Consider the following 18103-nt stretch of genomic DNA (forward strand, 5'->3'; position numbering starts at 1 on the left):
ATCCAAAGACTCTGGTATTCAGGCCAGCTGAGGGCTACTTGTAGGCAGATAACCCAAATGTGATGACTGCAACAGTGAAACATGAAGAACATTCTAGACTACAGGATGTAATCTGTTACAGGACTTAAGCTACACTACTTTCAACTTTTATTTCAAGACGCACACTGTATGGCTACATATTTTGTGGGAATCATTTGAATACAATAAAATACAACAAAAGCCAGTCTCAAAAAGTTTTAATATAAAAATCACATCATCACTTAATGCCTGATCCATCAGCACACATCCGATACGTACCAGTTCAGAATCAGTCTGATATGTACCAGTTCAGAATCAATTAACACAACTTTACAAGAACTCCATGACAAGCACATTTAAATTGACACCAAACTTGGTCCATTATGGACTGGTTGTTCTGTATTGCATTAATTATATTTGTAGTCACTATATACATGAAACATTTGTATAACCTGTGGCCATCCATGTATCAGCAGTACACTCATTAGATGTTATTTACTACTGCAATTTGTGCATTGACTAATTATTGTTTTAGTATATACTACACTATTTACTCATTTTGTTTTAAAATCCCAGGTTTCACTAACAAGTGTTATGAGTTAACATATATTAGGAACTATAATCAGAAAAAGCAAATAAGACCTTGGCTTAATACCTTAGCTGATGATACCTTAGGTAGGCAACTATTGCTACCCTTTAAGGTGTACTACAATGTTAATGCTGGAATACAAACCTGAAGGGACAAAAGTTACTGCCTTTGGTACAAAACTTGTTGCGATGCTGAAATTATCAAACTGCTTAGCAAAAATACAACTGTAACAGAACTACAACAATAATTAACTTGTTTCGATATGCAAGGGAAACAAATTACAGTAGGAAGACAAAACTATCCATTTTTTATTATTAAAATAACTGTAAGATAATAATAGAGTTTTTACTGTACAACACCCAAAGTTGTGGCAGAAGCCAATTCTGCAGTAGGCATATGGAATGTAGATCTGGCTGGAGACACTGTCCAATACTACTTGAAATATATTTGGTCTATATTCCCTCGAAAGTTCCTTCTGTCCGCCTCCCAGTGTTAACTGTTTCAACAGAAGGTAAACCAGGCCTTCACTGAAACATGATCAGAAGGAAACACCGTGTTTGGAAGTGCCACTAGTGGTTTAACTTGCTCTTCAGACACTGTCTTCAGTACACCCAAAACACTAATAGACTTGGATGAATACCAGATGTAGTCCAGACAGTACACAAAAAGATCGTATTTTCCAACGAACGTTTCATAGTTTGTGAATGCAGGCTCAGCTCCCTTTTATAACAAAAGAAAGAACAATTATTATTAACCATTGTAATGATAAAATAAGTTCTCTTACAAGGAACAGTACATTGTCAGCACAGTACAGCTATTTAGGTAAACTTACCATAACAGTAGATATTGGAATATATCACTGTAGCAGCAGCATAAAAAGCTATATGGGATGCATCCTGCCAAGGACTGGATATCTGGGCCAGTGCATGAAAGCTTCTGAGCACCTTTTCAAGCACCAGACATCCCTTGAAGCATGACAACTTGCTGTTATAAAAAGGGACATAGGGATACCAATTTCAGAGCTGCTTCACCTTTAACAAGAGGGCAATAACCAGGAATATAACATCAAATTTCTAAAGCTATGTCATTGCAGAAAAAAGGGGGAGACAGACCCCACTCTAGCCAAGTAAAGGTAATTAAAGAAAAAAATGAGAAGGTGGGTGAGTGAAGGGTTTTAGTACTGACACAATGATTTAAACATTTAATGCTATGCTAAGTTCATTAGAGCATTGTTATAATACCATAAAGCTATATGGGATCACTGCCAAAGCTTAGAAAGATAGGGTGCTGAATGAAGAACAAGAGCCCAGAAGACTCGGGAAGATAGATCTAGCACATTCTGTTCTGGTTTGAAAAGGAATGAATCTTGTAGTGTTTACTGAAAAAGAGGGCCAAGTTGTCAGCTCTAGAAGAATGACTTGAGTTCTTCCTCCGCAAAAAGCCACAGAAATAGCCGTAGCCCTGATGGAGTGTGCCCTAACATTCTACAGAGGGCTTTTTCTGTGGTAAGAATAGCAGAGTTGAATAGCCTGGGTTACCCATCTGGATCGACTTTCTCGCCTTCATATGAAATAAAGATTTGGTTTGCCAGTCTGAATCTTTTGTCCTTTCCAAATAGTATCAGAGCCGTCTGTGAACATCCAGGGACCAAATAAATCTCTCTCCTCCGTTTTAAGGCTGGGGAAAGAAAACAGGAAGGTGAATATACTAGTTCAGAGTCACTTCGGTAACCACTTTAGGTATAAATGGGTATAAATGATGGATTAGTTCTAAGAGTCACTATCATTATTAAAGATCAAAAAGGGATGAACAGACATTACTCTTGTAACTCGAACTCTTCTAGCTGAGCTCAGAAAGTAAAGCAGTCCTCCAGGTAAATAATTTTGAGAGAGTACTAAATGAAGGTTCAAAAAGAGGTAAATTTAGTTCCTCCAAAATAAAATGCAGCTCCCATGAAGGAGCCACCTGTTTCCTTAGTAGTCTTGTTGTATCTTTCGGCTTTTCCCGGTTAAGGGTCGCCACAGCGGAACTCCGGTCTGCTAATGATTTTTACGTACCGAGTTCCCAGCTCTGATGCATAACCTTCAACAAAGGTACGCCCATAGAGAAGACACTTTAGCTGAGAATCGAACAGGACAATGTCTTACTGTGAGGTGACGATGCTACTGCAGCACCACCACCGCAGTACTAAAAAGAAGTTATGTACTCACCACAATCTTCCATCTGCATTATCCATATTCATTCTTCCTCATTCATTCTTCCTCAACAGTTCGGTTTGGATCTGACCCTTGGATCTGACTCTGTCATTATTTTAGCTCATGGCCACTAAAAAGCTCTTGAGCTCCTCCTTACCCACAATGCACCAACCCCATAACATACCTCAGATCTCATTTGCCACTTTCATATTTGAATGTGGTCACTGAGCTCTCGAGCGTTTCAGTAGAGTGAGAGATGCATTTTTTCTTTCTTTTATCCCTGTAACGTTATTTTTTTTCTATCATTAAATCCTCCCTATTAAAATAATGTCAGTTGGATCCAAGGGTTGGTTCCAAACCAAACTGCTGAGGAGTGAATGAAAATTGACATCATTGCTTAACCTGGAATGAAAAAGAAAGAGGCGATCTAATGGCAGATAAGCTGAAATGGCTAAGAAGTGTACTTTGACAGAAGTTTAAGATGGGCCAGTACTGAGCAATTCACACAAGTACAGGAGAACAACTGGCATCCCTGCCCAGGAAGGGTTCTGGTCTTCAGTATGGCACCAGATAGAAAATATTTTCCATTTCGCTAAATATGATTTTCTAACCTTAAGTACTTGTTATACATCCTCTCTAAAGAGGTGCCTAAAGGGAACAAAAAACAATCATCCAAACAGTCATGTTCAAGATCAGAATGTTTGGATGAAAGAAAGATCCACCGTCTTGTGTAAGCAGGCCATCTCTGTGAGAAAGTCTGTGGTAATAGTCCCTGGCCAGGTGCGTGAGTAAGGGGAATCAATGTTGTCTGGGGAAAAAAGGGAATTAACAGTAAAGGCTTGGAAGTCTCTTTCTTGATCTTTAGTAGGACTCTGGTGGTTGGAGTAAAGGACAGGAGGCATAGAGGCACATGCCTATCCATGGGAAAAATAAGACATATATATTCCAGGACCGTTTGCAAGGAGTCCTGGCACACAACTTCTGCACTTGTCTGTTGTGAATTAAGGCAAATTGATTTATCTGGGGAGTTTCCCTACAGATGGACAATTTCCTATGTGCATCTGTGTGCCTCTTCTGATAGACCTGGCTTGTCAGGGGCAGTGCGTGTGCATGTGTTTGTAAAAAAATAAACAAACAAAAACAAACAAATAAGAAAACCAATTCCTTTTTTAATCTATGGGCACAATATTGACAGGCACACACAACTCTTCTGGGTAGCAGTACAGAAAAAGAAAACAAGCAAAAAACAAACTATTTTTTTTCTAAAAATAAGGCATAAAAAATCATACAACAGCCAGACCATCAAGGCTTCTAGGGGGCCTTGTGGCCCCCACATCCCAGGCCGCATAAATAGATTTTAATATGGGCTTAGTAGTGGCCTCTGCCCTGAACCTCACCTAGTCTAAAAATGGCCCTGCTCAGAAGTGTGCACAGAGGGTTTATGTAGCTAGTTTGGAAGGCTGGGTTGCTGTGGTCATTATTTCTGTAACTTTCCTCACAGATCTCAGAGATAAGCATAGAAAGTCACTATAGCTTGTCTATGGGCAGTATACTATTAAAGAGCAAAAAGCTGGACTATGTTACTGTGATCATTTTTTTCCACTTTCTTCACAAACATCAGACGTGTATACAGGTGGCTACATTTTGGGGGATGGAGTAAGGAAGACATAGTGTTTATATATTACATGACAATAACAGGTTAAAATATTTTACTGTGTTGCATTTGTTCTTTCAGTTTCTCCTAGACTGGCAAACTTGGTACACAGAATGTGGCTTTCTTTAGAGGATAGGGCTGAGGAAACATGCTGTATACATGTGTATGTTTGGTAAAGCCATGACATGTTGCAAAATTAAAGTTATGTACTTAACATAACAATGCATCTGTGTTATCCATTTTCATTCTTCCTCAACTGATGGGTCTTGGATCCAACCTTGGACTTGGCTTGGCTGCATTTACTAGACTCTTGGATCCAAATCTTGAGCTCCTCCCTTTGTCTATAATGTCCCGGTCACCCTACAATATCTCAAATAGAGTTTGCTGCCCAATAACCAATAGAAAAATATAACCTCAGGCCAAGACAAAAGTAAAGCTAGTAGAAAAGGCTAAGGCTTAAACCTGAAACAGAGGCTCCACAACCATAAGGTCACTCCAGGAGTTAAAAGGGAAGGAGGAACGAAGGTGGGAATTTGGACAAAACAGATGCACAGTTATGGTGAGTACATAACTTTAATATCTTTTGTTGTCCTTTTCATTCGCTCATCAACTAAAGGGACGAAGTCCCCAGCTATGTGACCCTTGAGTGGCCTTCATGGAAGGATATTTCGGAGTACTCCAGAACCAAATGCAGCCCTGCTTCGGGAATATCCAGTTTGTAATGAGCAATAGAAGTTTGAGCATTAGATCAAGTAACTGCAACACAAATGCCATTCAAGAGAAGTCATCCCAGCCCAGAAAGTGGATGATGTAGTCATGGATCTGGTGGAGTGTGCTTTAGGAGGTCTGGGTAAGGACAAACTTTGTTGACTGTAAACAAAGAACATATCTGTCAGTTACTTGGCTAAGGTAACTTCAGAAACTGGTGAATTTGTTGGGGGAGAGTGAGGAAACCAGTTGACCTTTCGTTTTGAAATCTTTTGTTCTATGGAGACAAAAGCAGAACTGTCTATGTATCTATGTACATCCAAGAGATGAGGCATGTTATTTCACCTTTATTAGTGAAGCCGAGAAAGAAAACAGGCAAATTAATGGCATTGTTAATATTCACTTCCTAGGTTACTTTAGGCAAGAAGGATGGATTGATTTGTAAGGTAACACTATCTTTGTGGAAGATCAAATATGGGGATTTGGAAGAGAGCCTGGAGCTTGGGTGCTCATCTAGGCTGTAATGGCCATGAGAAAAGCAGTTTTCGAAGATAAACAGCGGATGGTTCAAAAGGACTGAGTCAAACTCTGCAGTACAACTGTTAAATCCCAGGGTGGTGTAGGGTCCTTAAATGGGGATCTCAAAAAAAGGTACCTTTAAGGAAAGCTTTGCACAATTCTGATGAGGCTAAAGAGGAAGCATTTTCACCTGAATGAAAATTGGATACGACTGCCAACTGCACTTTAACTGTAAATAAACTACCCCCTTCTTGAAAAATAGATGCTAAAGACTCAAGAACAGCCAATACAGGGGCAGTGAAGGGGTCTAATTCCCTCTGCAGAACCCAAACAGAGAATCTCTTCCAGATATCAAAGGTGAGAACATAGGAAATTGAACCACACTTGAGGCTAAAAGGGGGCAATAACGATAACTGTGCTCCTCAAATTAAGTGCCTTCTGCAAGAATTTGGGAATTAGAGGTATTGGGGGATAAGTGTAAAGGAGACTGGTGGGCCAAATGTGGACTTGAGCATCTCTCAGTCACTCCTTCGGAGGGGGAATCAGGACAAAGAACCTGCTGCTTTTGTTGTTGTTATGGGGAGATGCAAACAGATCACAGTAAGGCTGACCCCACTGATTGAAAATCCTCTCCGCCACTAAATGACAGAGACTACTTGTGAAGCACTAGAATGGACTTGCTGAGTTTGTCTGATAGCATGCTGGTTTTCCCTGGGATGTGCATTGCCATAAGAAAGTGTTTGGAGGCGATCACCCACTGCCACACACTTATTGCCTTTCGACAATGGGGATAAGATTGCCCCACCCCCGTTTGTTGATGTACCAAACCAAAGGCATGTTTGTAGGTTTGAATCACAATCATTCCGAGAGGAAGGGCATTCTGGAAAGCCAGCAATGCTATGGGGACCACTCTCGTCTCTAGGACACTGATGTGTCAATTGGTCTCTTCTGGGGAGCACGTGCCTTGGACCATCCTTCCCAAGAAATGCACCCCACCCAAATTGGGAGGCGTGTGTAATTCCTGTGGCTACTAGGGGTGGAAAGACAACAGGATGGCCTCGAGAAACCTCATTCGACCGAATCCACCAAAGCAGGTGGTCTTTACATATTTGTGTAAGTTTGACTGGAAGAGACCAGGGATGACGAAGACCTGAATACTGAACGGCTAATGTCCACTAAAGAATGCGCTTACAAAAGCGGGCCATAGGAACCAGGTTTATGGCTGCTGCCACTGACCCTAAAGTCTGAAGAATTAGTCTGGCTGGCTAAACAAAAAGGAGTGAGATAACTTGTTCCATTTGGCATCTGATTGTCTGTACTCTGTTTGATGGAGGGGAGGCTATCTGACCGACTGCATCCAAATGAGCACCTATGAACTTCAGGATCTGAATGGGTTGAAGATGTGACTTGCAAAGGTTGACAGAGATGCCTAGGGATTGACATAACTGGGAGCAAGTAGTTTAGATTTCTGGAGGAGATGCCCAGTTATGGTGGTAAGGAGCCAGTCATCTGGATTATTCAGATTCCTAGCAGTCTCAACTAAGCTGCTACTACTGCCATACATTCAGTAAGCACCCTGGGAGCTGTGGTGAGATTAAAGGACAGGGCTCTGAACTGATAGTGACTTGCCCCAGCCAAAAGAACAGGTATCTTTGAGACTTGTCAGTTCACCTTGATGTGATACTACCCATCCTGAAGACTGATGGAGTATATCCAACTGTCCTTTCACAGAAACAGCAGAATGAACTGAACCATGACATATGGAACAGAGATCTTTACAAACTGATTCAGTTTGCTAAGGTCCAGAGTTGGACTCGTGTCCCCGGTTTTCTTTGGCACTAAAAAGAATCGTAAGTAGGTTCTGAATCCTTTCTGGTTTGGTGGGATCTCCTGGACGACTCTTTTTTTCTAGCAGTTTATGAATTTCTAGAGCTGTCGTCTCCCTCTGAGTGGGTGGAATGTCGAGGAGCTTCTTCTGTTTGGGGGGTTGGGTTCTGAAAATGATGTGAAATAACCTCCGGACATGATTTTCAGCACCTAAGTATCTTTTGTGATTGATGCCCAGGTGTCTGGCTGCAGAGACAAGTGCTTCTTGACTGCCTCCAGAGATGAGCAGTCGGGCAATCCTTCAGGAGCGCTGAAAGGATTTTATCTGAGAATGAGACTCAGAAACCCTGATTCTACAGGCCTCCTCTGCAGTGAGGATGGCATCTTCCATTAGAACTATCCCCTCTGCCTTTGGAGGAGATATCCCCTCACGAGTCTTGGAAAGGAGCCTGGGACTTATGAATCACATTTTCCTTACTCCTCGCTGATTCTTGGAAAATAATATCGGAGGGGTAGAAAAACTGTTGCCCATGGCAGATAAGGTCCTTCCATCATGTTCACTGTGAGAAAGCGTTTCCCTGACAATGGGGCCAAACAAGCATGATCTGTCAAAAGGAGAGTTGATGAATGAAGACTTGAAGGGCTCAGCAAAGTCACACAAGCACATCCAGTCTTGTCTCCTTAAGGCTATGCCTGAACCCACTGCCTAGGAGGTACCCTGAGCAGCATGGGAAATTAGCCTCAAGAAAGCATTACAGATAGACAGAAGAGTGGCCAGCTATGAAGACAGCTTCTTGTGGTCCTCCACAGACATGGACTCAGAAAAGGATTTGGAAAGCTCTTTATTCAAATCCCTTTGCAGCCTGATGGAATGTGCCAAATAGTTCACTGACTGTAAGGCAAAGGTCACAGAGGCATAAATGCATTTCCTGAATCTTTCTAAAACCGTGGACTCTGTTAGGTGGTTGGAGAGACGAGCTCTGACAGCTCTTTCTTAGTGGCTGCTACTACAACCATGGCATCAACAGGGACCCCCCCCCCCTTGCTCCAGTGGGGCTCATCCTTATGAGGGGCAAGGAACTTATCAGGATGGCAGGGGACGGGTTCTTGCTGTATCCGGTACCTTACACGCCTGGTGAGAGACTAGATCTTTAAACTCATCAGCCAGGGGAGTCGCCTACTATGTTGGCGGGATGTACCCAGAAGCTTTCAGGAACACGGACTCCTACTGGGAAGGGGAATTGGAAGACCAACCACCTTTCTGCCTGAAGATTTTTATGATGCTTCTGAAGGAGACATCATCTGGTGGAGGCCCTTGGGACCCCCTCCCCTACATTGAATCAGTGTCTTCAGTGAGACACTCCTAAGGGGAGTCCGTGTGTCTCCTCTTGCACGTTCAGTTGTGGGGAACATCCTCAGTGGAATGTAGTCTCCTACAGCTGATCATCCACTTTCATGCCTGAAGAGATCTCATAAAAAGTGGGAAATAAGGATCTTACCAAGTTAAACAAAGCTATATTCTAGTTGTAACAAGTTTTCATATATCTCCCTATCATATCCATGATCATCTTTTTCTATTTCCAGTTTCTATTATTTGACAACATATGCATGTTGAGCTGTTGAGTGAGTAACTGGACATGAAATACCAACTACTATAAACAGTTGCACTCAACCCACAACAGTAGATTTCTGAATTCCTCACTACTGCATTAGCCTTCAGACTAGAATGGATTTGTGTCTTGCTAAAGAAACAACTGGCCATCTTCCAAAAGGTCTGGCTCCTTCCTACACTTCCATGCTGACTACTGACTGGTCAGCCCTAACGAGGGAAAATCAGCAATCAGCATGGAAAAATCTTCATGACTTTCTTGCCTAAAAGTTAAAAAAAATAGCATGCTCATTGTGGAGTAAACAACAAGAAATAACAAGAAGTTATGTACTCACATGTTCGATGTATGTAGTCCATCTCACCTCACATTCTTACCTGTTGGGTTCGGAGCCTAATATTGGCTCAGACTCGGCCAAATTTTTCTAGCTCGAAGTATTCTATTGGCTGGGCTAAGATGGTATCCCATGGAGCACTGCTCTATATCCCCAGATCTAGTTTGCTGCGAACACTCATTCATAACCCATGCATACACAACATCCAGGTAAAAAAGAATAAGCTAAAGGTGAAGGGAACTCTGTAAATAGAAACCTAACCTCCAGATCCTCCAGGAAGGGGGAAGGTGGGAGGGTAAGTAAGAATGTGAGGCGAGATGGACTACATACATCGAACGTTATGGCGAGTACATAACTTCTTGAAGTTATGTAGTCCAATCTCGCCTACATTCTTACCCGTGGGACAGCATCCCTGGCACCTACATCCTGGGTGGCTCATAGGAAAATACTCCTGAGTACTGTGGAACCAAAGGACGACCTGCCCCTAGATACCACGTCCAATTTGTAATGAGAAACAAATGTGTGAGGAGAAGCCCAAGTAGCTGCAGCACATATATCATCCATCGACAGTCTGGCTTGATAAGCTGTAGTTGTAGAAACAGCCAGAGTAGAGTGAGCCTTGACTGGAAACGGCAGGTATTTTTCTCCTGCGGAGTAGGCGAAAGAGATGCAACTAGATATCCATCTGGATAGGGTGATTTTGGGGACAGGTGACCCAATTTTGTTTTCCGAAAAGGAGACAAATAGTTGATCAGACTTTTGGATATCTTTTGTTCGGTGCAGATAGAAACGTAACTGTCTGTGTACATCCAACTGATGAAATTTAAATTCTGCCTTGTTAGAAAAATGAGGAAAGAATACAGGCAACTCAATAGATTGATTAAGATTGGATACGGAAGCCACTTTAGGAAGGAAAGAAGGGTTTGGTCCAAGAGAAACCCTGTCCTTATGGAAGATCAAGTATGGAGGTTTGATAGAAAGGGCTTGAATTTCTGAAACTCGCCTGGCTGAAGTGATTGATATTAAAAAGGCTGTTTTCCAGATCAAGAATTGCAAATCACAGGTAGCTGCAGGCTCAAAAGGTGGTGAAGTGAGGGCTTGTAGTACAAAATTGAGATCCCAGGGCATGATAGGTTTGGAGACCTGAGGACACCTGAGGACAGAGTAATAGAGATATCGCTGCCAACTGAACTTTTATGGTAGCCATTGCGGAACCCTGATGGAAAAGCATAGACAAAAACTCCAAGACTGAAGCAATCGGGGCTGTGTAAGGATCAATTCCTTGGGTATGCGCCCAAATATAAAACCTCTTCCATTTGCTAGAATAAATCTTCCTAGTAGAGGGCTTATGAGAGGAAGATAAAATGTGAACTACTTCCGGTGAAAACTGGTGCAGCCTAACTAACGAAGGAAGTGGAGTAGCCAGGCTGTCAACGGGAGGGTCATCAGAGAGGGGTGGAACTGTCCCGACATGTGTGTCAGTAAATCTGGTTGTGGGTCCAGAATCCAAGGAGTGTCCACAATGCAGGGTTGGAGAAAAGGGGAACCAGACTTGACGAGGCCAGTGTGGAGCAATCAGAATCATTCTGCTTCCCAAGGATTGCGCTTTCTGAATCACTTTTGATAGCAAGGGAAACGGAGGGAAAGCATAAAACAGACCGGAGGGCCAATTGTGAACTAGAGCATCCCTGGGTGACTCCCTCTGTGTGTGTGTGTGTGGGGGGGGGATCAGTGTGAAGTAGCTGCTGCATTTGGCATTGAGGGGGCTGGCAAAAAAGGTCGCAGCAAGGCCGACCCCATCTGCTGAAGATTCGTTCTGCAACTAGAGGATTCAGGGACCACTCGTAAGGCATCAGAATAGCTCTGCTTAGCCTGTCCGCTATCACGTTGGACTTCCCCGGAATGTGCGCTGCCACCAGAAACCATTGGGAAGATACCGCCCAATGCCACACTTGCATGGCCTCTCTGCACAGGGGATAAGATCGGGTTCCACCTTGCTCGTTTAGATACCACACTACTGACATGTTGTCCGAGTGTATTGCAATCGTCCCTAGAGGCAGAAAGCTCTGAAGTGCCTGAAACGCATGTAGCACCACTCTCATCTCTAGGACGTTGATATGCAGATGTATCTCGTGATCTTGCCAAGTGCCTTGGACTGTCCTGCCAAGATAATGCACCCCCCCACCCCATCTGGGAGGCATCAGTGGTCACTGTGGCAACCAGGATGGGTGGAACGAAGGGTTTTCCCCGGTCTAAATTGTTGGTACAAAGCCACCAAATGAGGTCCTGTTTGCATCTGTCCGTGAGCAAAATGGGGTGAGAAAGTGGAAATTTTTGGAGAGACCATTGAACAAAGAGGAGCCATTGAAGAAATCTCATGTGCAATCTCGCTAGAGGGACCAACATAATTGTTGCTGCCATGGTCCCCAGGAGTTGAAGAACCCATCTTGTATTTGCTTTCCTCAGGGGCATCAGGTTGTGTATCTGTTGCTGTAAGACTCTGATCCTTTCCTGCGGTAAGAATGCTCGCATTCAAACGGTGTCTAATTCTGCGCCTATAAATGTGACATGCTGTGAAGGGCAACAAGGCAGATTTTTCCCAATTTAGTGTTATGCCCAACTGTTGACATAGAGCGATGGTAGCATCCCTGGTTTGGACTAGTAGATGCCTGGTGGGGGCGGTAAGGAGCCAGTCGTCCAGATACGGAAACACATGGAATCCCTGATGTCTCAAGTGAGCAGTCACCACCGCCATACATTTGGTGAACACCCTGGGGGCTGTAGTGACGCCAAAGGGCAGGGCTCAAAACTGGAAATGACTGGCTCCCAGCCAGAAGCATAGGCGACTCCTGGATGCCCTGTCCATTTTGACATGGTAGTAAGCATCCTTGAGGTCGATGGAGCACATCCATACCTCCTCTCCCAATAATGGGAGAATCGACTGTAGTGTGACCATATGGAACTTGGACTTCTGTACATAGTTGTTCAGTCGGCTGAGATCTAATATGGGCCTCAGGTCCCCTGTTCTTTTCAGCACCAAAACGAATCTTGAGTAAGTCCCTAATCCGACTTGGTCTGAGAGGACATGCTGAATGGCTCCTTTTCCTAGCAACTTTGAAACCTCTGAGGCTACTTGATCGCTTTGACTGGGTGGAACGTCTGGGATTTTTCTGACTGAAGGGGGGGTCTGATGTAAACGGGATGACAAACTCAGGAAATTAATCTTAATGCATCATCCAGCTTTCCAGGCTTCCAGATATAACTAAATCCGACCCCCGACTGGCTCCGGATATAACTAAATCCGACCCCCGACTGGCTCCGGATAAGCACAGCTGGGCATTCCCTCAGGAACGAGAGTAGGGGGAGCCGCCAAAGGAATCGCTGTCTCCCGAATTGCGGGGGCCCCCTCTGCCTCTAGGGCAGCATCTCCCTGAATAACCTCCCCCTCCTCTGCCTCTGGAGGGGGACTCACCTTGTCCGGGTAGGAAAAAACCTCTGGGATTTTTTTGAACCACATCTTCCCACCCCATTGGGCCTTGGGGTAAGGCCTAGAGGGAAGGGAAAAACGGACCCCTAAGGCAGACAGGGTCTTTCCCTCTTGTTCGCACCTGGTGAGGGTGTCGAACCATCAAAGGCGGCATAAGTGAAAGAAGACTTGAAGGCCTCCGTGAAGTGACAAAGGCGCAACCAGGCTTGCCTTCTAAGGGCGACTCCTGCACTTACTGCCCTACTCGCTCCATTGGCTGCATATGAGATGAGCCGCATGGAGGAGTTGACTATGGAATTGAGGGTAGACACCTGGGCGCTAACAGTCTAGGCCACTGTCTCAGGAACATTACCCGAAAGAGTATCTCCCAACTCCTTGAAGAAATCTCTCTGGAGCCGAGTGAAATGAGACAGATAGTTCAGCCCATAAGGTAAAGGTTGCCGACGAGAGGGTACACTTCCCGTACCGGTCCATGGTCCTGGACTCCTTGTTAGGAGGATGGACGGAGGAAGAAGTCTCTGCTACTTCCTTCTGCGTGGCCGCCACCACCACCATGGCATCCATGGGGACTCATTTGGACAGAAACTCCTTACCCGGGGGAGCAGAAAGAAACTTGTTGGGACGCCTGGGCATGGGCTCCACAGAATCAGGGTTTTCCCACACCTTTCGACAAATTAAATCTAGGAGCTTGTCGAAGGGTGGGGACACCCCGGAGGCGGAGGGCTGAGCACCAAAGGCCTTAAGGAAAACAGACTCCTCCTCAGAGGGGGCTTTGGATGGCCAGTCACCTCTGTTTCAGTATCTCCAGGATGTCTGAGAAGGAAACATTATCAGAGGATGACTTGGGGGACCCCTCCGATTCCTTGAGGTCAGTATCAGAGGTGAGAGACTCATTCTGGGAGTCGATGTGCTTCCTCTTACACGTTTTCTTTCTAGGGGGCTCCTCAGGCACGAACAAGGGCCCTCAGAAACTTGGGGACCACTCGTGGGGGTATCCCTAGGCCTTGGCGCTCCGCTGTCTACAGATAGAGGTGATCAGAGGCTCTCACCGGAGTGGTGGGGGACAGAATGACCGACCTGCATGATGTAGCTGACGATCTGGCTAGCGCAGTCCACATGGCCTCAAAGGCAGACCCCCCCCCCCCCCGAGTCAGAGGACCGGCCAGCCTCAGAGACCAAGACAGGAGTCTGGGTCCCTCGAGCCGAGGCACCGAGCGGAAGACTCTGAACCAAAATATGTCCTGAGATGTCCCGCTCAGGCACGACTGAAGAATCTCAAGTCCTGAACCCCGTGGACAGAGCAGATGGGGTCGGTACCGACAGGCCCGGGGGGGGGCCATCGGAGCAGACCTAGGAACATCACATGGCGCGGAACACACTGGCTCCGAAGACAGAGACGCGCTCGGAGGAATGATCCCAGAAGGGGTCGGGATGGGCTCCGGAGCCGACTGGGCTGGAGCCGAAAACAATTTTGCCAAAACCGGTGACTGGAGGAGCCTCTGCGCCACCCTATCAACATCCACATCAGAAAGGGTCTTGGAGGATTTGGAGGACAGGGAGGGAAATCGATATCTCCTCTCAGGTGAAACTGGTCTAAGACTGGGCGATCGGCTCCGAAGAGTTTCCAATATAATTGCAGCAGACGGCGGTTCCATCAACACCGACACTTCCTGCGGCCCCGAGGACAGTGGAGCCGAGGAGGTCAAAGCAAGTTTTGTGACTTTCTCTGGTGGCTCTGAAGAAACTGAAGGAGCTGGAGATCTCTTTTTAGATTTTGAGGACTTAGGTTTAGCACTGGGAGAAGAATCTATAGCCTCTTCGAAAGAGGGTTTCAAAAGTCACTTTAAAATCAGCTTATTCTTTCTTTCTTGGAGCACTTTGGGACTAAAAGCATGGCAGTAGCTGCAGGACTCCTGCAGATGGATGGTTCCCAGGCAATAAACACAAATTGAGTGCCCATCGGTGATGGACATTTTGTAACCGCACTTACTGCACTTTTTAAAACCCGAAGGTTTATGCTCTTTGGAATCCTTGGACATTATCCAACAAGCAATCACAAAAAACCAACACAGCACTAGTCACTGTCTGACAAGAAATGACCCAGACACATAACACTACAAAAGGCGGAAACAAGTTAGTAAGCTGCACAGCACCCACACAAAACCCCAGAAGGAACACAGGCTTAAACAAAAAAGGCCAAAAACCTCTAAATAAAATGGTTTACTGACCACAAATAGCAAGGGGAAACAGACACTAAAACCTTTAACTTAAAAGGTTTTAGCGCAAACAACACAGGACAAGAGGACTAGATCCTCTAACTGAAACGGGCCTAGCCCGAAAGAACAGTTAGCGGGATACCACAAACCACAAACACACTACCTAAACCAAAACAACACTAAATAGACACTAGCTATGAAAATAGCTTTTTGTTTGCAAGAAATTTTCTCAAATAACAAGAAAAAAAAGGGTACTTGGCCACAGCCAAGAGCGAGACCACGTCCGAGCCACACAAGCGGCAAACGAGATCTGGGGATATGAAGCAGTGCTCCATGGGATACCAGCTTAGCCCAGCCAATAGAAGACTTCGAGCTAGAAAAATTTGGCCGAGTCGGAGCCGATATTCGGCTCCGAACCCAACGGGTAAGAATGTAGGCAAGATTGGACTACATAACATCCACCAAACTACGATATTCGGCTCCGAACCCAATGGGTAAGAATGTAGGCAAGATTGGACTACATAACATCCACCAAACTATTTCCCAACAATAATTATTTGCTACTAGGGGGTGGTGGATGGGTGTGGCTACAGCACCAGTGAGGAATTCGAACATCTACGGTTATTGTTAAGGGAACATCCTATGTTCATCATTTCCACAACTGCAATAGACTTTAGACTGTATGAGATGATTACCAAAGCCAACCCAATCCAGGAGGAAGGAAGGATGTGGGTCCAGAATCCCCTGGAGAGTGATTCTAGCAAAGCCAGCCCTGGATCTAGACAAGGAATTCATTTTGGCTTTGTACAGGAATGCGTATATGTATATATAGGATCATGTAGCTGTCTCTAGAAAACTTCTAAAATTCACCATTTTAATAGGCCTTCAAAGTGGACAAGGCCGTATCACAGTGTGCCTTCATATTGTCTGGAACGTTTTATCATAGTGGGCGTTACAAAAGGCAACAGCCAAGGACATTTAAATGAAAACTGTCTGATATTGCTTGCCCCTTCCAGTCTCAAAGTAAAGTAAATTGCTGACTGGCTTTTTTAAAGGACTTAGTTTTATCAAGATAATAGCGGAGCTGCGTATACATTTCTAGAATTTATTGAACCCTTTCTCCATGCTTCTGAGGGTTAGGACAGAAAACTAGCAGATTGATTGAGTTTCTCTTTGAACAAATCTAACAACCTTGGGTGTAAATGAGGGATTTGATTTTACTGCTACCCTATCCCAAAAGCAGAAAAGATAGGATTAACCCACCAAGACAGTGTGTTGCTCAGATACTCATCTTGCAGATGTCGGAGCAAAGTGAAGAACATAACCCATGTAAAAGAACCTTACATTTGCCTTTGTGCAGGTTAAATGTAGATGTGATTAACTTTTTACTTTTTTCAGCAGACTGACAAGTTCACATGAAGCAGCAGCCTGCTTGTGAGGTGATCTCAAGTGCAATACTCCTTTTATAAGCTTATTTTACTGAGAAAATATCAAGGAAAAAAAGGGCACAGTTACTGAAATGGCTGTAAGATGCACCTTAATTAAGTAGTACAAAGAACAGAGATTAGTAACTTGTACAAATATTTCAGCACTAGAATTACAATCCCAGACAGGGCACCAGTAAATGTGTAGGAACCAACTAGAAAAATCTTCCCACATCAACATAGGATTTTCTAGTAGCAGGATTTCTTGCCACCTTTAGTGCCTGCTACTTGTCCTCTAAACAGAGCTGCATAAAAGGATTCAGAACCTAGGCAGCTAACTGAAGATGTTTAGACTGGGATGCATCAAACTCCTCACGTCTTGTGTGAGCAAATCCGGACAGTGTAGAAGTTTGTGGTAATTGCCCTTTGCCAATTCCATAAAAAAGGAAGAACGAAAAATACCTGCGCCAAAAGGGAGTCAACACAAATACTGTCCTCCTGAAACCTCAGAATTATCCTGGTTATCAGTGGAAATGCATAAAGAAATATTCCCAAATAAGGGAATGAAAAAAGCATCTATTAAGTTGTTTGTGTTGAAATGAGGCTTTGAGGTACTCCCCTGAATTGGTTCAATTCCTGGAAAACCCCCTCATTCAAAAAGTTTTCGAGATTGTCTGTCCCTTTCCTGCTCAGTTTGTCTGTCACTTTATTTTGTTCTGACAGAATGAATGATGTTTGAAGAGTTAAAGAATGCTAAAGAACCAACTCCCAAGCAAGTCACTGTCAGCCTGTATAGAAGGTTTGACCTTGCAGCTCCTATCATGCAGATGTACCACATCAGTGTGGTGTTGCTTGTAATCATCAGGAGAGCTCCACAGGCAGTGATGAAGAGATTAAAAGGCATGGATCACAGCCCACATGTCCTTCAAGATTATGTACTTCGGTCTGTCTGAAGAATTCCACAGGCTTTGCATCTGCAGTTACAGACTGACTTGGAGATAGAGAAGAGACTAGACACAACTGCTTGCATTTCTAGTTTTCAGCAGTGCAGTTCCATTTATACAATGCCCAAATTAGTTATCTGAAAATCTAAAAAGATATAAATGTTGAGTTAATGTATTTTTAGACACCAGCAAGAGTCTTTCACATGTACAACCTGGTGACAGGAATCATGAAAATCATTGATGCAATGAATCCCAGAGGAAGTTGCAGACTGAACTGAAGCTCAGGAAGGTATCCAAATTAAAAAAAAAAAACTCCTCCTTCTCCTGCATCGTCTATAAGACATCCTAAAGAGAGAGTCTGGTGTGAAGTGTTAAGGAGGCCGAGTTTTTATTTGGAATACCAGTATAGTCTGAAGTGAAGAAAAGAAAAGTTATGTACTTACCCATAATGCCAGATCCATGTAGCCTTCGTCCAGCTGTCTCAACCTGTGGGTTACTAAATCAGATTTGGATCCAAGGCAGGCAAACTCAGTTTCATCATCCCAAAGCTCTGTCTCATCTATCCATAATACTCCAACCTC

The 18103-nt window shown here is 44.2% G+C and overlaps 1 protein-coding gene across 2 annotated transcripts in view; it reads right to left on the bottom strand.

Moving 5' to 3' along the window:
- Nucleotides 1-219: 219 nt before the first annotated feature.
- Nucleotides 220-18103, bottom strand: part of LOC122794866 (CCR4-Not complex 3'-5'-exoribonuclease subunit Ccr4-like) — a 123162-nt gene continuing 105278 nt past the window's right edge. For both annotated transcript variants that reach the window (XM_044063476.1, XM_044063468.1), the window contains exon 5: nt 220-1327. In XM_044063476.1, coding sequence (XP_043919411.1) covers nt 1109-1327 — 219 coding nt within the window. In that variant the 3' untranslated portion in view covers nt 220-1108. The remainder of the gene's footprint in view (nt 1328-18103) is intronic.

Source organism: Protopterus annectens, chromosome 1.part0, assembly GCF_019279795.1.
Source record: "Protopterus annectens isolate FY-2018-M chromosome 1.part0, PAN1.0, whole genome shotgun sequence".
NCBI lineage: Eukaryota > Metazoa > Chordata > Ceratodontiformes > Protopteridae > Protopterus > Protopterus annectens.